General features: G+C 41.6%; 1 protein-coding gene across 2 annotated transcripts in view; it reads right to left on the bottom strand.

Annotated features, from left to right (window-relative positions):
• The window catches only part of GRIA2 (glutamate ionotropic receptor AMPA type subunit 2), a gene marked incomplete at both ends in the record, with an annotated part of 90217 nt that extends 80599 nt beyond the window's left edge, over positions 1 to 9618 (bottom strand). For both annotated transcript variants that reach the window (XM_082482481.1, XM_082482482.1), the window contains 2 exons: positions 9065 to 9205; positions 9531 to 9618. In XM_082482481.1, coding sequence (XP_082338607.1) covers positions 9065 to 9205; positions 9531 to 9618 — 229 coding nt within the window. The remainder of the gene's footprint in view (positions 1 to 9064; positions 9206 to 9530) is intronic.
• Positions 9619 to 27089: the final 17471 nt, after the last annotated feature.

Below are 27089 nucleotides of genomic sequence, written 5' to 3'. Positions count from 1 at the left end.
ACTACCATTAGTGGAAGCTTGATCATTTATTTGACTGAGCAAAAATAGTCTGGCCTTATTACTCTGGAGTCCCAGACTACGGGATCAGGTTGCTGAATACATGAACTAATCCGATTAGTCAGTAAAAGGACTGAATGATTCTCCAGTCATGACTTTTCAGAATTTCAGCATGATCTACTCTCACCAAATGAAAGCACCTTAAAATGGGGCAGATGTAAGGCTGTGAGTGAAATTAAAACCACACTTATACTGCAATTTATAATGTATAGTGACTCATATTTTCATCTATTTCTTGATCCCTCAAATCCATCTAGTCTTTAAATATAATAAAATTATATGATTATGTTTCCAGGTGTTCATTTAAAATTACTTCAAAAGTTTAAAGTTGTGTATAAATCTGGCCAACTAATATTTGTTGATTGAGCAATTATTTAAATTAATATAAATTAATTTTCTAAACATTGTCACTTTTTTCCTTTATGCTTTATCATAACAAAAAAGGGCAAGAAATTCTCTTCCTGCTTCCAAAACCTAAAAGTTACTTTTCCACCTTCCTGCATCAGGACAAAAGTAAGATTACCGAGATTTTTTTCACCAAGAATTAATCAAGGCAGGAAAAATGAATAAGAGTGACAGCAGGAGAAGGAGACTCATGTCAAAACAAAAATGGCCCAGCACTAAGGGCATTCACCTGGGAAGTGAAAGACAAAGGGTTAAATTCAGGTCCTCTGCCTGACATGGACAAGATATGAAATAACTGGGTTAAATACTGGATGATTCTCCGAACCACTCACTGTAACTCAGTGTGGATCAATCCTGCTTCTGCTATAAGGAATATTGCTGCAGCTTATGTAAGTATGAGCTTGGCATGCACTAGCCATGCAAATTACTTACCCTGCTTTCCAAATATCACACCTGATAAACTCCCTGATATCAGTACCTCTGCACAGGCCACAATCACATAGGAAAGTTTTGCTGCTTACAGGATCCCACATTTGTGCCAAAAACTCCCTCTGAGACTGTACTATTAAAGCATTATGGAATTTCCCAAACTCATATGAAGGAAAAACAAAGAAAAAAAAAAAAAAATCAGCATTTGGGCTTGGAAGACATTTTGTAAAAAAAAAAGCTCATAACTACTATCAGGGAGGCACATTTTGAGCAAGCTAACTCTCAGCATCTTCAGTTTCAAAGATTTATGAGATTACTGAACAAATTACTCTGACTTGTTCAGAGCTGTACAGTCTATTTCATTAGCATACATTTGAAGACATTCTGAAATAGCTTACACATATACAAGGGAATGCAACACATTCAAATATTTTAGATCCACATTACATGGGATGGTAAACCACATTAGCCTTTTCGTTTTATGGATATAGACCAGAGTCCCACAACTACCAAACACGTTCATAAAAAGCAGAAAACCAAAGAAAATAAAACAAATCCTTTCTCCAGGCTGCAAAGCAGTTGCAAAACCGTTCTGCTGAGCTCTCCAGCCCTGGTGCTGGCATAAACTCTGAAAGCAGTCTTCTCCGTACAGATGATGAGAAAATCTCCACATTACCTAACAGATTGCTGTTTAAACTATCTATCATATCGAGTGCTTAGAAAGAATCTGTTATTTGTAATTTTCAAAGTGTGTGAAAGAAAATCAGCTCACACCATCTGCAACAAGCAGAGGCATCTTTTCCACCCCAAGTCATGTTTTTAGACTTTTAAACACATTTATACTGAGAATAAATTACAGTGGTATGACAGCCTTAACTGCAGCAGCCTGAAAAATTGCAGCATCAGATCAATGCACTATTAACTACCTGAAATTGAGATTAAACTGAATAAGTGGAATAGCATAGCAAGCATGTGTTCATGTATCTATTTTGAACATTTCATATAATTACCTACTGGCCCTTATTGAACTCTGAAACTCTTCTACCAGTCGTGTGAGTATGCATTTATGAGTCAGGGCCAACACAAACATTTTACAGAATTTCGTCCTACTCTTGTCCAGTGGAAAAATCATTTGAAGAAAATATGTCCATTTTAAAACACAAATAGCAGAGTACGCTTCCTTTTCAGCAGTGAAACGCAAGCACATTGACCTTCTGTAGTTAAGTAATGAAGATACCATTTTCTTGTGCAATAAAGCCCAGTAAGTCATTCATGGACTAGCTGAAGTGATTGGTAATTCAGTTACAGACTTAGCACCCCAAGCATACAAAAGCAATCACACACTGATTTAAGTTAATGAATACAGACCTGAATATCCTTCCTCTGGTATCAAATAAAATAGTAGATTAGAATTGAAATAAGACATTTCTTGTACTTGATTCCATCACTTTTAGCTGAACTGCATGTAACATTTCAACCCCCAAAAAATCCTATTAATTTCTTCAAGTCAGGTTTGGGAGCAGGTGGTGGGAAGCTGTAGTAGCTGCAGCTGAACCACACCTCATTGCAGAATCATAATGAGTATCTTTTTCTTGTAAATTTTTTTAACACTCTCATAAAGTGACTAGCCATAGGTAAATGCATTAAGTATCTGTACATTAAATCACATACAGAACAGACATGTTAACTCTCTATATTAATTTCCCAAATGGGAACTTTAGGTGGGAAAAGGTAATCTCCCCATAAACGGCCTAATTTCCCTAAACAATGAAAGAGAAAAGAAGAACAAAAATAATCAAAGATCTGGTATGGAATAATTGTTAAACAAGAGGGCACAGCAGGGTTGCATTAGAAAATCAAAAATGTTCTATGGAGGGCCTAGACACAGATAGATAAAGAAAAGTAAACACTATTTAAAAAAACATCTATACCACTCTGTAACCGCACGCAAGTAAGTACTTAAGCACAGTTATTGATTTTAGAAGGTGCAATATGAATTTCTTCAACATGTGGTTATTTAAAAACTGCTTTTACTCCTTACTGATGATCCGTTTTACAACGTGCATTCACTATGTTTGTCTAGTGCTTTTATTCGTTCCTTATTGTTTATCCATAAAGAATTCATTATTGGAAGGACTTACTCATTTAAATCAAAACCCTTTTTCAGTTTTAACAAGTTTACATCTAATATGTACTTGCAGTCAATGCAGATTTTTTTTAATTAACTTATTAAAGGAAAACATTAAGGTTTCAAGACAAAATAATAATGCTCCACAAACCTACATATTTTGTATAAAAACATGCAGGCTTTTGCCCTATACCTTTTCAGAAATCTAGCTGGCAAAAGGAATTAATCCCTTGTCTACAGTCTTCTAAAAGTAGGTGGCACTGCATTCATGTTCTGATAAATGCAATGATCAGTTACAAAATAATGGAAAAATCATCTTCATTTTAGAAATGAAAGTTCCAGTTTATTGTCATATGAGAAGCCCACTCACATATACATATCTAGAGAGTTTGATATATACAACTACATTTTTTACCTATTCAAGTACCTTTTCAGTGTTATTTTCAGTCTGACCTGACATTCCTTGGCTTCTGTTGCAGTGACATTGGTTCCGGAATATGGGCATGAACCTTCAATATAAAAAAATCAGTAATTCATGCACTCAGTTCACAGCGTGAGAACACTGACTTAAAGTGATAAATTATCTTACTAGTAAGAGTTCTGAGATAATCCTCTTCAGAAAACAAATTGTAGGGTTTAATCAATGTCCTGCTGCTTTTTATTTATGTAACATTTAAAATAAACTGCTGTTCACTATATAGGTACGTATGTATGCATATTTAAATACGTGTGTGTATACACACATACATACACACGTTTATGTTTACTGGAGGTTAATTCATCCTTTTAGTTTCCTAAAAATTAGTCCTACCAGCACATATTAGAGAATTATTAATCTAAAATTTTATTTTCCTTGAGCGATTTTTTTTTACAATTTAATCACATTTTCACACAAGATGCCTGATAAATTAATTATGCTGATTATCTTAATTTTCTACATAATGGTACTAGAATAGTCTTTACCTGTTTAATGCATTTTCAAACTAATAACATATTCCCAGTTATTCTGTATTTCCCTAGTAATTATCAAGTATTCAAAAAAAATTATCTGTTAAACATGTCTTAATTCTCAAAAATACTTTAATCATGAGAAGCTTGATAAAGGAACTAAAGAAATCGGTAGTTACAGTATCACTTAATGCAGCGGCCCTTGGTTTAGGGTCTGTAACACAAACTGGATAGCATAGTAAGCCTTACAAACACAAGGAGTTAAGTACATCCCCAGCTATGTGCATTCTATAGTCCTATCAAAGTTGGTGTAAATTAAACCTTTCATTAGCATAAAGAGAAAAAAAGGTACTACATTTTCCTATCTTCAATATAAATAAAAGCATATATAAACATATGAATATCTTGAGGAGACTGACTGATAATATTGGTTGATTTAAGAGCTTGATTGGTATGTTTAAGGCTTTATTGATATACTACTCACAAACTGCTATTAAATATAACTCACTTCAAGCTTTTTATGAGTGAAATATATATTCATACTATATTCAAAACTGCGTGATTTTTTTTATTTCAGATATATGGACAAAATTAATGCAATAATCACATAATGAAAATTTGAAGAGTCAAGTAGCCAAGCCAAAACCGTTGTATTTGTATCTGCCCACATTCTGGATCATGGCTCTGTGAGCCAGATGCAAAGATGCACAGCGGGGAGAGCACTGTGACACAATAAATACCCCAGGTTTCTTTACGAATAATTCTCAGAGTAGAAGAATGTTTAAAGTTTGTTACAGAGCTTGATTTTGAGGGGAGAAATGTTTTGAGAGCAGCAAAAGCACCAGAGTTCCTATTGTAAGCTACATCCTGTCTTTATTGTATCATTTCACTACAAAAACCCATCTGATCTTGTCCATTTTAATTACAAGGTGGGGTATAGAACCTATTTCACATCTGCTCACCAAGCCTGAGAAACGTGTTATAGTGAAAAGGGAATGAGAAGGACCAGGAACACGAATGAACTGAAACATAAGCATTTCATAAATTCCTCCTTTCCTTCAAAATCAGTTCTAATCCTTTATTGTGAAATATATTTGGGCTTGGTCCACAGTAATTTTAATCCAAATAAGCACAATTAAATTTCTCCCATCTTTACCACTACAGGATAGGGGTTTTTTTTTTGCTTATTCTGTAATCATTTTGCAGGCAGTATGCTGAATGCTATTTCTTTAAGAATGCAATTTACAGCATTATATTCCAAAACGGCTGGGGAAACCACGACTCACAGGTTGCGACATGCTAGATATTCATAGGTTTCCAAAGCTGCTGGTTGAAGATACAATAAAAGGATGTAAGGTTTATGCATGAATCAGCATCCCCTTGCCATAATGTCATGGTGCAGTGATCCCTGCAGAGCTGTAAGACTTGATTTAAAACAGAAATGCTCAACAGTGGCTCTTGAGCCAGCAGGATTAAACATCCAAGATCGTGCACTTATTACCTCTGTGCTGAAACTAGTATATGAAAAACTTGTTACAGTTATGGAGGTTTTATAGTACTCCATATGAAACCTCTCTTTAGATGACTCCAATACCCTTCCAGTGAAAAAACATTTGAGTACATAATACAACTAACCCTGTTTGGGTCAGCGGATTTAAGAGGAAAGGATATAATCTTCACCAGTTTCCTCTTTTCTGGTTTTGAAGAAAAAAATCTGATTTTGCTGATGGTTAGCACTTCTCAAATTAGACTAGACTCAATTACACTGTGCAATAAAGTCCAGGGATACCTTCCAATTCCGCCCTATGAATTACCTGCAGTACTGTACTTCTGTCCCAGCTGTTAAAAACTGAAAGGGTTCTGTTAAAGTGAACCGCTTTGTTAACATTTGCCTTTACCACCTAGACTGTAATCCTCTGAATCGCCAAGAATTCTCAGAGGGCTAAATGGAACCCATTTCTCTTGAGGGACATAACAGTAGCCATGCCAGTGAACATTTCTCTTAATTGTGCCATCAGCCTGAAGAAAGACTGCACCATCTCTCACTCAAAACCATTAAGCCTCCTAGTGACGCCGATTTGTGAGGTGTCAAACTGCAATTAGATTCCAACAGCTACTCCTGATGACCTGTCAACACAGCTTTGAACAAGACTTGCAACAGTCCAACAGCATGAAATGACTACTTGTTATGGATATATTACATGAGTTAAGGCTATCTACTCACAGAGTCTCCATTCTTCCTCTGCTACACACATCTTCTGGTCACCTTTATATGTCTGAGGAGCCTTACACTGTTTCAAACATCCCTCAGCAGTAAATGACCACCATCTCCTCTCTTCTGGAAGTTTAGGAACCTAATTTAAAAGCAGCACCAGCAATACAACTCGTTCATCTAAAAAATGTTTGCTCCACCAATGAACTCTGAGCAAGTGCTGATAGTATGTTTGAAGATTCCTTTAGATAGTTTAACAGTGGGGTTTTGTTTGCCCATTTTTAAAGCACATGGAATGGTACGCCCCTGTTTCCCTCTGGTTCCTACAGGGCAGGACGGAGATAGGCACACCCCAGCGGGGCTGCCAGGGAACATGGCCACACACCGTGCCTCCCGCACCATCGTCCAGAGCTTCTATAGCCCGAGACTGGGCTGGTTTGGGGTTTTTAAATCAAAACCTGAAATATTTCAGTTGTCGATTTTAGAAAATGTATTTGTTATTCTTTGGGCAGAAAAAAGGTCATTATTTCTATTATGGTAAAAGCCTGCCACTACATTTCTGTGAAGGAAAAATCACCTTGTTGGAGTGAAATATCTGGGTAAATACTAAACTATTTTCAGTTTCGTATTATCCTACATTTCTGTGACCTTCTTTTACACCTGCATTGTTTAGCTGTTGATGGTGCTGGTTTTGGACACAGGTTCTTTGTACGTTATTCTGACCAAAAAACCCCAAACACCAACCTGCAGATTTTTCAATACTTCAAATGAGAACAAGCATTAAGAGGACAAAAGAAGACAGATCCTCCTTAAACATTTGTGCATGCAGTCCTCTGCAATCAACTGCTAAATTCTGCTTCTTATATGGCAAATACTTGTCTTCAGAACCCCTTGTTCTCCAATCAAACCTTTCTTGGAAGGTAATCAAGGAAATACTATACATATTTTTAGCATATGCTTCACTAGTCAATTAATTCCAGTTGACAAGATAACTTGACTAAATCATCAGTGGTGATTGAGGTGATGAAAAAGCAAGTAATTGTCCACATTTTAATTTGGTGCTCTTCAAACTGCTTGAAAATTGAAGCCTTGGACACGGTTCAGACAAAGGGAAACCCAAAACGTGTATAGCATCTCCTGTCTGCTGGAAGTCTCAAAGTCCATCACTGCAATCTACACACTACACATGTCATCTGAGTATTCTAAGAGTTCTCCAAGGAACACAGCTAAGCTCAAGAACAAGACAGATGCATGACACAAACACTGATAAAAAGCTTGATGGGGTTGGAGAAAAATATTTCTGAAAGACTGTGTGGCTATACCTGTCTCTAGTACTAGTAGAAAAAAAAATAATATTCTGGCGTTTTACACAAATTATTCTCAGGATTTCATTGACTTTACAGAACTGCAAAACACCGAAAGACCGGTCACATCTTTGCAGAATGCCACCTAGACCACTACACAACCCCTAACTTCACCGACAGTCCCAGTAACACATACTGCAGATACTAACCATATTCGGTTCTGGTTACTGGAAACCTGCGTTGCTTAAGAAAGGAAGAAGTCCCCAGGCAGCCTGCAAAGGTCAGCAAAGTAGCCTTACTGTGGCTGCTTACGTGCTTCGACCTTTCTTGACTTCAGCCATGTGTGCTCTACCCTCCTACATGCCCCTGAAAGCTCCTTGGCTTGCGCTCTTGCACCACCTATCCAGCCCATGTGCCGAAACACCCCTCTTCAGCACCACCGCGCCTACCACAATGTACCTAAATCAGGGAAATAAATAATTTTTTAAAAAAGTCACCCATGGAGGGAAATGGCTCTCGCTGACAGCTAACCTCTAGACTCACTGTCCCTTACGGCTCGGACGGGGAAACGCCTCGGGGGAGCGCGGCGCCGGGCGGCCGAGGAGCCGCCGCTGGGCGGGAGCGGCGGGCGCGGCCCCAGAGCGGGACCCCCGCTGTCGCCAGGGGCAGCCCCCAACATCCCTCCTGCCTCCGGGAGCGGCTGCCTCACGCTCACAGCTCCCACCGCAGCCCCTTGTGGCAGCTGCCCCTCTGATCGCACGCCCGACGGCCCAACGCCCCTCGACCGGCCGAGCCCCCCCACCCCCGCCAGCCACGACGTTCCGCGGGGTCAAACTGCGCCCCCGCCCCGGCCAAACGCCGGGCTGCTGCCGGGGAGGGGGGCAGCCACCCCGCGGCGGGCAGAAGCGGACTTCACTGAGAGACAACACCCACCCCCCAAAAGGGCTCCTCTCTTCCCGCTACACAGCCCCGCGGCACGCGTGGGGCCGGGCCCGGCCTCGCCGGAGGCGGAGCCAGGGCAGAGCCCCACCGGCCGCCCGCGCAGCCCGCCGACGGGCGACGCCTGGCCGCCACTGGCGCGGGGGCGGCGGACGCCCGGCGAGGCCGAGGGGGAGGCGAGAAGGCGGCGGGCGGGCAGGCCACGGGCCTCCCCGTTCCCCACAAGCCGGGCGGGGAGATGGACCCCGCAGCGCCGCGCGGCGTAAAATGGCTGATCGCCCCCGCAGCCGCCCGCTCCGCGCCTCCCCTAAACAGCGATCGGGAGGGGGGACCCGCCGATTAACGGGAAAGCTCCGCAGCCGCCTTATATAAGGCGTGGGGAGAGCCGCCGCCGGCGGGGAAGGTGGAGGGCGACGGGAACCATTTTAAACTACCGCGAGGGCGGCGCACGGAGACCCCGCGCCCCGTTTCCCCGGGGCGCTCCCGCACCTGCCCGGCGGCGGCGCAGCGCTGCCCCCCCACACACAGCCCGCACCGCGCCGCACACACACAACTGCCCCCCACCCCCCGGCCCCGACCCTCCGCCGCGCCGTGCGCAGGCGCCCCCGCCGCCACGGCAGGTGGGAGGCGCCCGTTACTCACAGGCGTTGGTGACGGCGAAGCTGTTGGCCACCTCCAGGTTGTCGATGTGGGGAGTCAGCCTGAACTCCGAGGTGGAAAACTGAACCATCCCCACCCGAAACGCGCTGTACTCCTGATCGGCGCCCCTCGGGAACAGCCCCCCTGCAGGGAAACACACACACACACACGTATCAGGCGGGTCTCCCTTCCCGCCGCCGGCCCTGGGCTTGGGGCTGGGGGCCGGCAGGGTCGGGCACGGCTGCCGGAGCGAGCCCGGCCAGGTGTCCGTCTCCCCGTGCCCGGGGCCGCTGAGTAGGTGGGGGGGAAAAGGCGAGGGGACGGGGAGGCGCTGGCCGCGGCTGGCGGAGGGGAGCCGGGCGGGTAGCGCGACCGGGCTGGGCTCGGGGGGACATGAGGGGAACGGCCGAGGGGCGCCGGCGGGGAGGGGGAACGGGAGAAAGCCGTCGGGAGGAGCGCGGGCACCTACCGATCTGTATGCTGTTAGAAGCGACCCCCCAGATCAGTCCCCACAACACAGGAGCCAGGAAGACAGAAATATGCATAATCTTTTGCATTTCCAGGAAAAGTAGAGCATCCACAAAGCCACGGAAACAGCCCTTTCTTCTCCCTCGTCCTCCTTCGCCGCCGCCGCCGAGCGCGCTCGTCAGCAAATTAGATCCTCAACCGGCCGGCGGGGACAAGCCAACCACGGCAGCGAAGAGACGAAAACAACCCCTCGGCAGCCGCAGGAGGAGCCGCTGCCCGCACTGCCGCTGAGAGCTGCTGCTGCCGCCGCCGCTCCGGTCCTCGTCCCGGCTCCGGAAATGAAGGGAGGGGGGGGACGACGACGACGGACTGGGGACACGGCGCCGCTGTGCTCCCGCTGCCTGAGCGCGCCCGCCGCCCGGCCCTGCCCTCACACGCGCTCGCCCGCGCTCCCTCGCACCCGGCGAGGCGGCGGCGGCGGCGGCGGCGGCGCGCCTGCGCGAGCGGCGCGGCCGGCGGGAGCGCGCCCCGCCCGCCCCCTTCGCCGCCGCGCCCCGCCCCTTCGCGCGCGGCCGGCGTGACGGGGACGACGACGACGACGTTCAGCACCGCGGACAGCGGCGCTGCGGCGGAGGCGGGAGCTGGCGGGGGGGCGGCGGGAGGGGGGTGTGTCGCCACGTCCCGTCCCGACCCCGCTGCCTCCGGGGGATGTTTTAGGACCCCCGTCTTCCCCCCCGCCCCTCCGCACCCCGGATCCCCGAAAGAGCGTACGTGAAGCGGGGTACCGCATGCGCGCGCTGGTCCGCGCACACCGCCGCCGGCGCGCGGAGCCCCTCGCGCCTGCACCGCGTTAAGCGGCTAAAAATCAGGGAAACGGATGAAGCACGCGCCGATTTCTCCCTGTGACAGCGGGACGTGTTAGTCCGCATGGAAAGCAGATATGCAAAATAAAGCCACCAGAAAAACCCAAACGCTTTTTTTTTTTTTTTTAATTTCACTAGTCTTCATTAGAACAAGATTTGGATGTAGACACCTTTCAGGTATACCTGAAATGCATATTTTTAACTGCCGTAACCAAAACAGAAGAGTTAATATGCAGGAAGGTTTAAACCTACCCAGATATTTCATTTTCATGTATAATGGAGATTTTTTTTTTTTTTTTTTTTTCGCAAGATGGGTTCCAGCTCTATCATTTACTGCAAGCTAAATTTAACATTTTTCAGTTTGGCACAAAGTCTGTTGCTATGCACCACACACACGGACACACACACACACACACACATATCTTATACAAGAAGCAGCAATGTAGCAATACTATGACTGTGACAATGAATTTGCTGTTAAATAATCATTTGCAGGTACACTATTTTTTTTCTGTGAATAAAGATGAGGAATATCCGTGTAGGAAAGGATCCTGATCTTGCATTGCATTTCCTTTTTTTTTTTTTTTTTAGATTATTAAATTGTCTTAATTCTCCTTTCCAGAGACAAAGAAATGTCTCGAAGCTGCTGATACTCAGATGTCAATATAAGTACACACCCTGAACACATAGGAGGTAGGCAGTTTGAAGGCCTTTACCCATCACTGATTCATGACGAGTTTAGCTTCATTTGAGTCATTTCATGGGGAAAATCTGTACTAGCTTTTGTCTGTACTTGTGTCATCATCTCTTTCTCAGCGCAAAATGAGACAAGCTTAAAAAAGAAAAAGAGAGCGAGCTTCAACACCATGAGCTTGTAGACCCTGTCGTGTTATTTGGGTGGAATGTTGGAGCGACCACAGCCCGCCCTTGCTCTCCCCCCCAGCCTGGTCCCTCCCAGCAGTCAGGTTTCGTGCTCCACGGTAAAACCCACCGCTGAATTCTGTGAAAGGAGCAAACAGTGTCACTGTGGCAATCGATAGATTAACATTTCAGAGGAAAGCTTGCGTTCAGGTAATCCTCACTGCGCCCTGGACAATGAGATGTAGAAGCATTTACTTTTAATAAATACTTTAGTGTAATATTGCCAGTCTTTAACAGGAGCACAGATAAGTCCTAAACATACACTTTTTTTCACCCGAGTCTGAAAAATCCCCTTGTGTATATCAAATGAGGTTACAATGCAGCAAAGATCTCCGTTTGAAGATTGTATTTTAATATTTTACAATAAACCAAAAAATCCTGTTTGCCAAAATAAGTTACAGCTGCATAATGAACTAAAATATATAAAAGATTGAGCTGATGCAAAATATAAAAATGAAATCTAGAAGAATCCCACTTTTTTGAACTAATTGTCTTTACAGTTGTGGAAATGATTTAAGTTGTTTTGGTTGGTTGGTTTGTTTTGGGGTGTTTTTTTTTCTGTCCTAGAGAACAGTGCTATTCCACATGCACATCGAGACCTTTGTCAGATACACGGGAAAAGATACAGTAAGAATAACTCATTGCGATGCATGGTTTATCTGGTTAGATAGTAAAATGCTATTTTATTGTTTATACTAAACTGTGGATAAATGCTAAATTAAGTTTGGATCCCACTGCGGGCAGTACACAACGAGCAACTTTACCTGAGTTAAACAGTTCATAGACGAAGGTCCTGAACCCGCTTTCCGTCATGCTTGCTACACCTTTCAACTTAAAGATCTACAGAACACAGCACAGCAGGTAGGTAAAGTAAAAGTGACCTGAATAAGAAGTTAATTACCAGCTACAGCTGGGGGGTTTGTACAGCCCAGTTTGTGGTGAGTTAATAACAACTGCAATGGCAATTACAACTGGTACCACCCTGGCTGTTGATTTTCTAATGCATATTTTTCCCTTACAGAATTGTGAGTAGGTATACGTACACATCGTGGACAATATGTGTGCGTGCGTGTGTATGTATGTGCATGTAATATTCCGGATTTGTATTATCATGTCAGAACATGCAGAAAAAGTGTCAAATTGTGTGGCCATATTCTACTGTTGGTGTGCCAGAGGATAATAAAAGATTTCAACTGAGAGGAGTAAGTACAAAAGGATAGTATGGGCTAGTAAGTCAGCAAGAAAACAGTTTAATCAGAATTTAATAACAGGGGAAAATGCTGATGATAAAATAAGGCCTTTTTCAAGTCTTTATTTTTCATAGCAACCCTATGCTAATCAGAAAGATGCAAGCAGGCAAAGGAGAAAAAAGAAATTTATAGGTGATAGTAATTTATGGCCAGGTACTAAGAACAGACATACTCATTAACACTGTGTGTAAAAAAATCAGACTACATTACTGGGAATCCCATTCAATACTTTTTGCCCAAGAAAAGGAAAAGAATCTAGCAAGAGGGGCATAAGGATTGCAATCTTTAAAACAGAAGTTTATAGTCGTATATGCATTCTTCTAAATCCATGATAAAAGCTCATATAAAAATGCATTAGTTCAGAATCTGAACAAAGCATCAACAGGGGACTGTTAATAATAAGCATCAATCACTTGTTGAAAGGAACATAGCAGTGCAATAATAATGAAAACAATGACAGATGACAGAAGGCCAGATATCAAATAATAAGATGTCAAAACCCCAAAAAGGGCAAGTGCTTAATCCTGATTCTGTAGAAGTCCAGGAGAGATTTGCTACTTACTGAAAAGAATGCAGATTCAATCATGGCTGTATTTGATTTGATAGGTTCTAATGGATGATATTCTGAAGTTGGTGAGGGAGCTGAAAAGGGCTAATATATGTGCTAATCAGAAATAAATATGAGTTTATCGGGAATACATTTCCTCAGCGATTCATCCTGGCACAATCCTGGTTGAGACAGTGGCTGCAATTCAGCCAAATGTTCATATGTTTCTGCGGGTGCCCAGGAGACATGGAAAGGAACTTAGAAATGGCTGAAGAACTGGAAATTTTTGCCTTGCCCTCAGAAACGTTTGGCGGTCACTCCATATACTTATCAACAAGACAATTCAGGAATGACTTGATGACACGGAGTACACGCTTCAGGAAAGTTAACTTTGATAATATAAAGCAATTGAGAAGACGGATGCAGTAAAACCCCCAGTTCTTGAATGCTGATATGAATCATATTCAGATTAGAAACAAAGTTTATCCTTTGTTTGGATGTTTTAGTAATGTGTCATTGACTATGGCAGTCACATGCTGAGTATTGTAGTGAATTCCTCAGCCCTGGAAAATGCTCTGTCAAAATCAGATTCTTTTCTAAAAATCCATACTGAAAAAGTTAAATGCTGAGATGGCCCTTGGCAAAAGCTCAGACTAAATGGTTGTAATGTTCCCTTCTGCCATCAATATTTGGGTTTTATATTCAGAATTATTGTCACTATTTTTTTCATTAGAAAAAAAATCTTAAAATATGCAGATTGTGCAGGATGCAAAAATGCTGTACCAATGTACGAATCCTTTGATTCTGTGGCCGGTCAAGAAATTCTTCCCTTCCAAAAAGATTGTTGTCTTTGAATATTTGAAATCTGCAGGATTTTTGTCAATATCGGTAAATGTAAATACAGAGGAAATACAAATGAAAGTTTCCAGTTCCAAGTCTTTCTTAAATTGTTTCATCCCATATGTTCATTCTGGATCTCAAGAGTCTTTTTAAAAATAAAAAGTACATCCTGATCTCCCGTGCTCATTTGCTTCCTCTTCTGATTAGCAAACACATACTGTTCCCATTAGCGGTACATATACCCGGGGACGACATGCGCTAAGGACTACCTTATGCTTCTGTGATTCTGATGGTGAAAAAAAGCAACATCACTACCCTGTGGTATAACTAATGTAAAATAATTCATGATAATTGTACGACTTTAAGTTCCCTTTTGCTGTACAGTAGCTGTGACAGTGCAGTTTGTTACTAGTGTAGCTAACCATTGTGAGGAATTTATCGTGAATTGGGATTTACTTTATTTATCTGAGCCACCTGCATTCTTGCTATTTGCAAGAAACGTTACATTTACTTTGCTGATAAAATCACTTAGGTAGACGCTGAACTACCCATGTGCATGGAAAATCTGTTACAGATTACTTCAGTTTATTCTACTGAGATTATAGCAAATTACATTATTAAGGCTCCGGAAAAAGATAAAAGGAATGATTTCAGATTAGGCTATGTTTGCTAAATCCACAATTCTTGTATGGCAGTATCTTCCCTTTTCCTCCAACAGTATAAACAACTTCCATTGCTTTGTCTCAGTCCCTAGGAATACCTGCCCTAGTTTTTCCCTGCCTACCTACTACCTCTCTTCTTCCTTTCTGTCTCCTTCCTTGCCTGATTTCCATCTGGTTTTCCGAAGCATCGCCATCAGAATCCTTTTTTTTTCTCCCCTGTTATTTTGATTTCACCATCCCCATTCCCTCTGTGGAGCACAGCTAATTCAAATGTGTTGGTTTTTCACTTTAGACTGTAACAGCCAGCCTTGATCCTCTCTCTTTTCATCTGCCACCTCTCCCATCTGTTCCATGAGCAATGCCAGCCTTGACTCCAGCGTTGTTTTTTATTCTCATCGTGTTCTTATTCCTTTTTCCATGCCGACATCTATGTTTGAAATATAAACCTTACACCCATTTTTCAGGTCAGTTCTTAATCATTGAAATTCCTCTTTAGCCTTGCGTCTTTTCTGTCACCCGTGAGAAATGTATTACTCGTTATTCATAACAAAAAGCCCTTTGGAGATGATGAAGACGTAGAATTTCATATACTGGTGGACTGTACTCTGCTGAGGTATGGTACTTGTCAAATCGCCTCTCTGCCTCAGTTCCCTGCATTCATAAACAACACGCTAAAATGTTAAAAGGCACATACGAGCTGACAAGAATGTTATGCTTCGCTCTCTATTGACATATCTGCGGTACACTTTTGTTGTTACTCGCTCTCTGATTTCTGCTCACTTGTGACTTGGGCCTTATTTCTGTACGGCAGAGGCAATTTCCCGAAAACTGGGTGTTTTCTCCCTCAGCAATCACAGCACCATGAGGTGATCTCGCATCTTCAGAATCCCAAGCGATGATAGTGAGGAGCAGCTCCAGGTCCACAAATTACAGACAGATTTAAAAAAACAAGGATAATAATTGCCATTGATAGTAACACCTTTGTATACACTTGCTCAAACATTCCTTATGGCTGCACTTAATTTAGGAATATTGTAGGAAGTTGTTTCTGTCATTGCAGTGAGTGTGCTGAGGCAGTATTTTGAACAACGATACTGGACAAATATCAGCCCGTGCGAAATGGACCGTGTAATGATCATTTTTGAGATGGAGAAGACACGTTCTTGGTTTAATGTTTCATTCATTATAACTACCTATAAAATATATGTCTCCTCCGCCTGCCTTAGAAACCTGGAGAAATCAACTGATCTTGTCTGAATTTGAACCTTTTGGAAAGCCGGTATCTTGAAAATGGCAAAGAACGTCAGAGACTTGACTGATTTTTATATCCTGACAAGGTAAAACTAGTTCATGAACACAGAACGCTTACAGAGAATGGAAGTTCTGACAGCGGTATCGCACTGCTAGTCTATATTGTAATTTATTTTATGACCTCGCACAGCATTCAGGATAGCATTCAAATAAGCTTCGCAGAGATGCTTTCAACCACAGCAGAACTGACGACCCTCTCACTTTTATGCTAAACTCCTTAATCCAAGGAAGACAGCTTCTCACAGTACTTTGCAGTGCAGGAGTGAAACTCTCCTACTTAACTTCTTGTCTGAAACACCACCTGTGCCATCTCGTTCACATCCTTTGCACAAGGTTTCGAGGCCAAGAGCTCTTTGAACAAGCAGGAAAGCTGCAACGACAACGCTAGCGTTAACCCCGCTTTTGGGCTGGAGACCCAACTGGTCAGGAGCCAACCCAAGGGCGCCGTGTCACCTCCGTCCCTTGGGGCTGGGACACCCAGTTCCAGGCAGCTCAGCAGAGCACAGGCAATTTGGCGAGCTGTCAACGTAGTGAGATATATGGTGGTAACAGACCGCTTTTCTGCTCCCTCCACAGGAAAGTCGAACAAAATTCACTGCGGTCGCCAAGGGAGTAAATGAAACCTCCATTTCTCTTCTTCTGTCGGGGTGTTTCCCTTTTGAACCTTGTGGAAGTATCAGAAGGTACACAGGCATCGGTTTCCATTTATACCAACACCACTGGTCACAGTCTTAACCACTTTACACTGAACTGGTGACATAATATGGTTTTATGCATCTGCAGGTAACCGAGAATTAGGTTTATAAGCAAATTGTGTGAAGGTGAATTTTAAAAAATAACACACATCCCCCCTTCTTTTAAAAAAAGAGATGTTCATGTTATGCATTTATTTTAAACAATGGCTATATTGTTACAGTACATTTTATTGAGATCACTTTTATAGTTTTACAGTTTTGTCAGGGCTTCTGTCACTAGGAAAATAAAGCAAAATTTAAGTTATAGTGGGTAAGAGATTAAACACAGATCAGTCAAATGTTCCCTGTTATGTTGTGCTGTTGCAGAAATTATACTATGGAGCTCAAGCACTTAGCAACATTAAAAATAAATTAAGTTGGAGGAATAGATAGAATTGCATGAGACAAGATAATTCCTTTCTTCAGGAAATATCCAAAAGATACAAAGATTTTGGTTTGTTTTGTTCAATTACTCACTGCAGGCATTTTACAGTATTCTTGGAAAAATCCCATAAAAAATAGGATATAAGATTCAAAGGACTTGTTGTGATTTGAAACATCAGCTCTCTTACCCTTACGATATTTCAGCAACAGAAATATCTTTTGGGTTCACTGTTTACTTGTTAGGCATCAATAGCTTTTATTTTGAGAAAATCGTCTGGTCAAGAAACAGCTCGCTCAAGTTATCACGGGAACGTACGGAGTTGTGCTCAACAGAAGCTTATTTTTAGTTCTGAAACACCACTTCAGTGGTTCAGTCCCAGAACTAGTTCACGGCACAGATCAGAGATATTTTTACCTTCACCTCTGCATAGGCGTATCTTCCCAGAGATTAGCTGTGATGAAGCATGGTGTTAACGGCAAGCTTTTACAGAAGGAAAAACAGCCAACCAGAAATGTAAGAGAAAAGAAACAATTCTGATGAGACACTTAATTGCATACTTTGGACTAGAAATACATCTACATCATAGTAAATGTGCAGAAAATAACATTATTCTAATTGCATAATTGTTTTAAATATAGGCTTTAATTGCAGAGCTTATGGTAGAAAAATTTCTGCTTATAATATTTATGGCATTAAAGACAACCTAAATGGCGCTGCTTGTCTTTACTGAAACTTCCTTCGCGTTATGACGGAAAGTTGTCTTACACAGATTAACTGGTAGCCGTCACTCAAATCTATGCAGTTGCCATTTAACCTGAGACTTATCTTATTCCTTCCTAATTGCATCGCCCTAATAAGATGTACGCACAGAGATGGTGTGCGCAGGCAGCTGCGTTCCGAACAATTTGAAATTTACAGTTTCCTTCCATTGCAGGTCAACATACACAGCGCAATGCCTCAAGGGCTTTAACAGAAAGAGACGATGTGGTGGGGGTTCAGGAGCAGCTCGAAGAAGGCAGTTGTAAGTACACAACAAAACCCTAACCTTGAACTTAGAAATGTCACTGTCCTGAGTCTAAACCAGCAACAAAGAAAAACAACCTACGGACAGAGAAAGAATTTATGCCACGGCTAGGAACGTGCGGCTGACGACAGGCACACTCCTATAGGGACACATCATCCTCTGTCCTATATTTTTGGTTGCCCTCAACCTGTCAGTACCGGCTGTGGCTACCGTGAATACAGCATCTATGCCTTTCTGTTAAATCAAGCAGATCTGCTAATGGGATCTAATGGTCTCAGTTTCTATAACTAAAACTATAAAAAGTGTTCCCGGATGGTATCTGAAGCAAATATGAGTACTGAAAGGCATTTTCTGGAGGAGAACCCTCACCAACGTTCGCCTGTATTCTGCTGGGCTCCCTATGGTTTTAGTAGTAATAAGAAAACAGGACCTTAATTTTAGAGGTTGGTCAGCTATAGCAAATAAGTGTCGAAGGCAATGAAATGAGCTTACCCAAAATACACAAGATCTCTTTTAGAAAAAGCAAGGGAAATATAAAGAGCTCAGAAATTTCTAGCCTCAAATGTGTATCCAGAATAATCCAGTTCTTATTGATGTTTTCATACCAGAATAGTAACAATAGCTCAGATTTTCTTTACAGTGAGAAGAGTTGGGTTATTTGCGGCAGTTGGGGAAAATCACAAATCTCGCAAGCACTCAGTGCTACTGCTGAACAAGATAGCAGAATGCAATATTACTTCTTTGCAGCTATTGCAGCACTGCGCTAAAAAAGTGTCTCTAGTATTAATGTTATGCTTTGGAATGGAATTTTCTCTATTCATGGTCTGATTATTTTATAATTTTATTAATTATAACTCATCTCAATACAGTGTTTCATTAGAACAACAGACAATTCAGTGGTATTGACAAATGATTGCGGGATACATATGGATAACTAATTACAGTAAGACCCCATGAAACGACAGCGAAATTAAATGGCTTGAAAATGCCACCTTTCATGGGCACCCGCAATCTTTTCCTTTTGAATGTCAACTATGAAAGAAACCCCTGACAAGAGCAGTGCTGGGCTTCCACTCCATCCTGGAGAAGGCAGTAAGCAAGCCGCGAGTCAGACAGGTATGTGTGGCATTCACTTTTGACTTTCTGTATATAAACCAGCCCCCAGGTGATTATATCTACACCGCTCTTGGATTTTTGTCCTACAAATGAGAGACCCTACCACCTCACGTGAGCTTCCCACCTCAAGCATTTAGCTAACAAACCCTAGGAAACCTATCCATACTTTTCAGTATCCCTTTTCTTCATTTATTTACTAAGTAATAAATTAATATACTGATTAATTACCGTATAGCATTACTAATACTAACATGCTAGAAAAAACGAAATACCAATTAATCACTGTTTTTCTTTAAAAGATAGTACTTATTGATTACATTAGATATGACAAAACTTGTTCCGAGCTTGCAATTGAAAGAGCTACTCCAGCATATGATTTAATATCTCGTGGCCCACGTAGCTCACTCCGTGCCATGGCAGGGAATGATTTATTTTACAGGGAACTGAAAAAATACATGGTATGATATTGATGTACTTTGAAAATACTTGCAAATCAAAATAATAATAATGGAAGGGGTAAACACTAGTAAGTTATTAAATCCTGACAAGCTGTTTTCATGAAGGCTTAGTCCTAAGAATGCCATTTTATTAAATAGGGATATTTACGCATATGTACATTAAATTATAAATTAATAAATGCACCGTTTTAAAAGATACAACTTACTCCGTTATTCTGCAGATTCTTCTGCGGAATTTGGATCTGAGGAAGGAACTATGAGGTTATTTTAAGAATCCTTTTTAGAGATCGGAAAGGAGTGATATTGAAGGGAAGAATGTGTATATACAGTGTGTTTGATCCTCCTCTGAGAGTAAATCAGAAAGAACTACAATGTAAAGCCAATGTAAATGAGGGGAATATCAGTCACTCGCTATCAGAGCCAAACTACTTCCAGAAACGTTAGGACCGGGGGAAGACAATAGAGATATCACTACTGTATGCCACTGAATCTATTATTAATAATGACTGAAATAATTTTTATTATTATTTGTGTGCATTACAGTAGTGCCTTAAAGCAGCATACAATATATAGCAACAGATTATTTTTGGTCACAGCCACGTCCGATCTAAACAGGAGGCCCTTGGCGCAACAGAAAAGAGCATTGCTATCATCTATCATTTGACGCAGAGCAACGTAAGAAAACAGAGGAAATATTCCCCCAGACTTTCACGGGAGATCTGGGGAAGGGACACCCGGCTCCCTTTAGTCACTGGATACTGCGCTGCGCCACAGACCATCACTTACGTATCACGGTCAAACTGTGGCTGTATACGGAGCCATGCCTCCAGCCACGCACCGTGAGCCATTCAGCTACCAGCAGTCTTTTTACTGCTTGGTCCGGGAAGAAATGATTTCATCGATTGAATTCTGGCAGCGCGAACTGGCAGAAAGACTGTGTTACGGGAGAGCATGCTGGTCAGGTGCAGGTAGGAGGTCAGTATGGACAAGACTACTTAGTCTTTTCTATAAAGCTGTATTTTTCTTTTAAGCCAAGAAATGAAAACTGTTGAAAGATTCAATGTTGTCCTGTCTTTTAAGGCTGGAATCTCCTTTCAGCCAAAATAATTTATTCCAATTGTCAAAGCTCATCAGACTCTCAGCGTGAGTCTTGCATAAATGGATTTATTCCTGGCTGTTTCATTTGCACACTCCATGAAATTTTTTTCCACCTATTTAATTTCATCAAGACTTTCTTCACAGAGACTAGTAAACTTGCTGCAAGAGCACTGTCATGTAAAAGACACTATCTCTTATATTGCTGTGGAAAAAATAGGATAAACCACAATATGCTTTAGTAATTCATATACTTAGAAAAAATTCCCATTTTAAGATGCTGTTCCTGAAATGGAAACAATATGGAAGCGTATGATAAATAAAGCAATAAAGCCATGCTTATGGGTAGCAGATAATAAGGTGCTGCCAACTTGGATACGCATTTTCTGTTTAAAATCTCCCACAGTGAAATTCATAATATTCCGTATTCTACAGTAGCGGTGTAAAATTCCCCCATGAAACTGCAGTGTCTGGGAATACTACTATGGCATCACTGCTTCTGTTTTTCTAAATAAAGTGCCTCTCTGTTACAAGAAAACTCATCAAGTGGAAAATGTGATGCGCGCGTAATTGCAAAGGCACAGGGTTGGGGAAACCTAGCCGTGTTTTCCCCTGTCTCGCCTGCATTGGACGCAGCTGTATAGGGCAGGTCCTGCGCAGGGGCTCTTGTCTTTGTCCGTGCTTCTGTAGGCAGGACAGGTCTTTGTCCATGCTTCTGTAGGGCAGCCATAACGTCCTCAGCAGCTGTAGACCCTCCAAAGCCCCCTTGGCTCTCAAGACCACAGCAAGGCAAGAGCTTTAAGTCCAGAGAAAAGAAGCAGGGCCAGTACCATCCTCTCCTGCCGTGATGCACGTTTGTTTATTCATTTAAGAAATGTATGTATTTAAGACGTTTTCTCCTCAGGGAAACAACCAACTAGAAAATCTGAAGAATTAATAAATTAAGACTAAACTTTAATTCCACGAAGTAGATTATAGCTCACGACGGATGCTGTATATCGTTTGTATTCGCTTGAAAAAAGAAGATTGCTTCTGTAATAGCCTGATCCTGAAGCACATCCAGGAGGGGAGTGGAAGCAGAAGCTGACACAATCAGACAGATCTTTTAAAAAGCCTCCCAAGATTTTACACCTTACAGTAGGCTGAGGCTAAACAGGATTTGTCAGAAGCGGGAGCAGGTAGCGAGATAGGCTTTGTCAAAAGCAGAAACTGATGCCAGAGTGGTATTGGTCAAAAACATTAGTCTTTACAGTCAGCTCCTGTCAGTATTATGCCTTTGAAATAGCCCGTCTTCGAATTAATGTTTCCCAGTGAGCTGGCCTTTGGGAGTCAAAGAAACAAACAAATTAATCTGAAAGAATGAGCCTGCCTGAGATGCTGATAAATCTGTTATGACAATGTAAGGCTTATTAAACACTGAGAAATGTATTTCCCTACCCTCTGGGTCAAATGCAAGTTTTAAGGTTAATAGAGAAAATCACCATTTAAAAAAATGTCACATGAACTACTTCTTTTCATATTCTTTTCATATTTGTAACGAAATATTCTGAGTTATAGGGACGTAACTGAAACGGGGTAACATGGGTGATGCTAAAATTTGAGAAACAAGGGAGTCCCAGTTCTTTTCATGTATTACCGTTCATCTGTTCTTGAACATCAGCACTGGTTTGCCTTCATGAACTCTGTCAGAGTCGCACATGCGATCTTTGCCCTGACTGTACGGAGATGAAAGGTAGGATAGCTGAAGCGTATTGCCGAGGAAATAACTCAGTCTGATAAAAGGAGTGCTTTGCAGAACAGAAAAGCTAAACAGCGCTATTGATTATCGTGATGTATGCCACAGCGAAAGACGGTGGAAACACAAGGGCTGCCTTCACACAGCTTTTCCTCTCAGCAGCAGCCACGGGTTCCGCGGGGATTTTTCTTGCAATTTATGGTGTTAGAGAAGGCTTCCTCCGAGGTGAAAAGTTTGTGCAGGGGACAGTGGTACAGCAACTTGACCTGCTATACTCAGGAGGGTTTACTCGGCCTCAAAACCTCTTGAGTTTGCTTCCTCAAGTGAAAGCTGACTCCCGCTGTGGATGTTGACAGAAAGAAACATACACAGATATATACGAAAAAAACCCATGCTATCCACTGCCACAGTCTGAAGAACTCACCAGGTGGAAAACAGTTATCCAAACCCTTGTCCTTTTGTCCATACTTCATCCTTTCAAAGCCTGAGGCACAGGAACTCTTAGTAACCCATGTTGTCTTACTGCTTGGTTTCTGCCGCTGTGAACCATACTCTCAGGCGACAGGGGGAAAAACCGTGAATTTTCTTGTATTAAGAGACCTGCGTTTTATGTACCTGCTGCCTCTGTGTGATAGTGAATGGAGCCAGGCAGACTTCAGATTTACCTCAATACTCCAAAGAAGATTTGACTAATGAGCCTGAAGGTCCTTCAATTACCTTCCGTGTTTGGAGGGAGTCAGTCAATGCTGTTCTCCAGAACCCTGATAGGCACTGATGTGTTGAGAAACACAGTGCTGAAAAGATATCAGTGCCCCTCAAACCCAGGATTGACCTCCATGGACAACCTGGAAACCAAACCCCACTTTTTTAGCCTTAGTCTCAGTAGTCTCACTGGTCTCTTCAGTCTCATTATTCTTTTAAAAGATTACAATCCAATATTCGTTATTAGAATTAGGGACCTTAAACAGAATGGCTATTTTAACATGTAAAAGGGACCTAGACTCGGTAGGCAACCTCAGTCATGCTCAGGTGGGCGAATCCAGCTCATTCTTTTACACGTGCATTGGTTTGGGAAAACGAGTTTCATTTTTGGCTCTGCCGGTGAACGCTTTTGTCAGTACAGAGAATTAAATCTGGCAGAAATCCTGTATGTCATCACGAGCCACAGAGAGAATATTTTACAGCAGCATCTTTCACATCACCAGTGGGAAAAAATAATTCGGTTCTAGCCCACAGTGCGTCATACAGCGTACATCCACACTTTGCAGACACGGGCTGATAAACACCCACACGAGCTAACTTTAAACCAACTGTTTGAGAGCAATAGCCGAGGCAGCATAAAGCTTTGTGAGGTTAACACCAAAGTATATTTTTTAATTTCCTACGCCAGCAGGTAGGCTTCCCAGCCGAGCTCACCGTTACCATGGCTACGTTGCCAGCCATCCCCAAGTCAGCTAGTTTGAAGCTAATTTGGATAAGCCTGCGTTAGCTGCAGACATTTCAGGGACTGCAGTATAGACATATTCATAGCAGTGCGGGTTTTCGGAAGGACTTCAAAATAGCATGTAATTTTTTTTTTAAATGTCTACTGACACTGTTACCACTGATGGAATGAGGACAGGTGCTGGGAGGTAGAGGGAAGGGTGACTTTCCTAAGTAAGTCAAAATGCAAGGGAGTGCTGCAAGCATCCCAGATTTTTTGTGATTTATTTGATACAATGGGATAGAAAAAAACCCCATAACAATGAGAATTTTATGTCTTTAAAACTGCATTTTGTCTTCTAGATGTTCCATAGTTTATTCGAGTATAGAGCTTCCCGTGAAAAGAACTAGTTTCTGTATCTTTCTGGCACCACAGATCAGCTTAAATTTTCCTTTTTTTTTTTTTTTAGTAATTCTTTATATTTCTTTAAAAAGAAGGTAACCGTTACAGAGTATTATTACTATACGGAGCAGTTAAACCGCTAGACACAATTAAACTGAATTGTAGACACAAACAAGATTATTATTCAATTTCTCTGTATCTGAATTTCCTTTTCTTTTCACATTATCTTTCCTAATCCCAGAATCAGTATACTGAAGCACCAAGTACAGTGTCCTATCATTCCCTCATCTGCTATACACCACATTTGTACTCATTTCAGCACTGAGCTATCTCTGTAGCCTGAAAAATCACTTGACATTGCATATATGCAGGTTTCACTGCCTCGGAAATAAATAATTTATTGTTATCTATTCTATAAATACCCTCAGCACAAGTCATCCAATAACCATAACAGTAAGCTGCTTTAATTGAAGAGGAGACCAATGGTCTTATCTGTATCGTAACGTCTCTTGATAGATTACCTTAACAGCTATGACAGCTATGACAGACTGCTTAGGTGAGTTATTGTCTCTCTTCAGAGTGAAATATTTTCAAATAAAGATTACTTGTAAGTGCATTTCCGTCAAAACGATTATATGGCCAGATCAATCTCTGTGGGTCACGCGCACTGAAACTACCCCAAAAGGCAGAGTTACTGCTTTCCCTTTAATAGGTAATGGGGCACTGAAGACGCTCTCTCTTTACCCACACATTTCCCATTACCAAGTCCAAATTAATTTGAAGACTTTGAAGAATGAAAGCTGCTTGGCAATGTTTCCGTTGTACGCTGCACTTACAGCAATAAACTCCCTTCTTCACTTAAAAGACAGACTGCTCACATACACCATCTGAACTAGAATTAAGGTGAGACCGAAAAAAAAAAAGAGGAGGTGCCAAAACCCACTACAGAGCTGCTCCTAAAACTGGGTGCCAAACCTGAGTTGAACCAGCACAAGACAGTAAGGTGCGGATTACTCCACATAGCACATTTCACACAGCCCGACGGGGGATTACTGCATAGCAGCTGATATACTTTTCAAGTCTCAGCCTTACTTATTGTATAGCTTAAATTTCTGGATGCAGTTAAGCAATTAATGAATTCATCTCCATGGAAATTCCCGAGGCAGTGTCTGAATGTGTTCTAAAATCCTGAAATAGAAAGATATCTAAAGGGCCATATCACTTTGAAAGAAAGGAATGAACTATTTGGATGCCACCCCTCGATGCTTAAAAACCAAGAAAATACTGAGGTTTATGTTAAGGATAGAACAAAAATTTGTAACGCTCCTACCAGTAAGCAGGAGAACTTAAAGTAAATGTCAGCTGAAACACAGATGGTCTCTCCCTCAGAAACAGATTTTGCTGTCCTGCAGTTTGTTCAGACATCATGACTAGTTAATTTAGTTACTAATGTGTATTTCATGAGCCTCACCTTTGCTACTACTTGAATATCTTCATTTCTACAATTTTAAATTTATACTGCAAGTTTCTATAGCTCTTAATTGACTTTATGCCCTTTTTTTTTTTTTTTTAATTTTCATATTATCACTATCAAGCAACACCCTATACTTCCTACACAGTTTTATATGTGCACCTCATTCTGGAAACAAGTTAACAGGCAGAATTGTACAACTAGAGGGTGCTGGAGGACTATAATGTGATACGGTATGCAAAACTCTCAATGACCTTTAGTAGAAAGAAGAAAAATAAAATAAATCAATTATTACTGCTCAGTAGGACAAGTTAATATATTCTGAGGTAATACAAATACTGCAATATTATCTAGTGTAAGTAAAAAGAAAATGAATACTTTATAGCCGATACTGGTTTATTTTAAATTTTGTTTCAAATTTCCTGTTAAACTTTGCTTCTGTCCTTAGGTTTTGTGCTGTAACGAACAAAAAGCCTTTATCTTAACAATACACAGTCCTTTTGCTTCCTTTTCTGTGAGTTGGAAAGCAATTACAGTGTATTATTGATTAAATGTTTTATGATAAAACACAAAAGCCGTCAAGTAAGCAGGAAAGCAAGAAAGAACAAAGATGAATTTAACAATAAAATCTATAATTGAGATTATACAGATAGAATGTAGACATTAATTACAGATAAATCATTTAATAAGCATTCTAACAAGAAAATTATCTTCCAAAATTCATATAATTTCCAACACAGGATAATTATTTTCTTGCCTTCCAGTACTGTAAGAAAAAATACAAGTATGAGAATAAATAATGTCTATAAATATAGCACTCTGATTGTATGTAGAAAAATTACCCCTCCCTTCCTTCCTCTCTTTGAATTATCCTTATTGCTTCTCAGTCTCTGACAATTCTGTAAATACCTTCAACAGACAGAAACGTTGAAACTTTGAAGTGGACCTTAAAGACAGCATTCTTTTTTCCTCTGTTTCAACACGGTTCAGTAACATTCGGGATTTCCCTTCCATTTCCTTCGATGGGAAAGAACTCCGAAGGACAAACTGTGGCCGCCTGGTAAGGTGGCTCCCTGAAACCTCCACGAGACAGCGGCCTGGAAGCTGGCGGAAAGCGCATGACCGTATTCTGAAGAGCAGATCTCTTCAACCCCAACACAAACCGGTGCAACCAGGCTGTTGATCATAAAGCGGCAGTGGTTTGAAAAAGCCCTGGGCACGCGCAGATCTGCCAGGTGCCCAGTGAAGCCAGCACGGCACGTTCCGCTCTTTTTACGTGCCTACTTTTGACCTTCTGGTTGCGCAGGCCCGCCGTATGTGAAC

The sequence above is a fragment of the Vanellus vanellus genome, assembly GCF_965231255.1.
Source record: "Vanellus vanellus genome assembly, chromosome: 4".
Taxonomy (NCBI): Eukaryota; Metazoa; Chordata; class Aves; order Charadriiformes; family Charadriidae; genus Vanellus; species Vanellus vanellus.
This window is presented reverse-complemented; position numbering and strand designations above follow the sequence as displayed.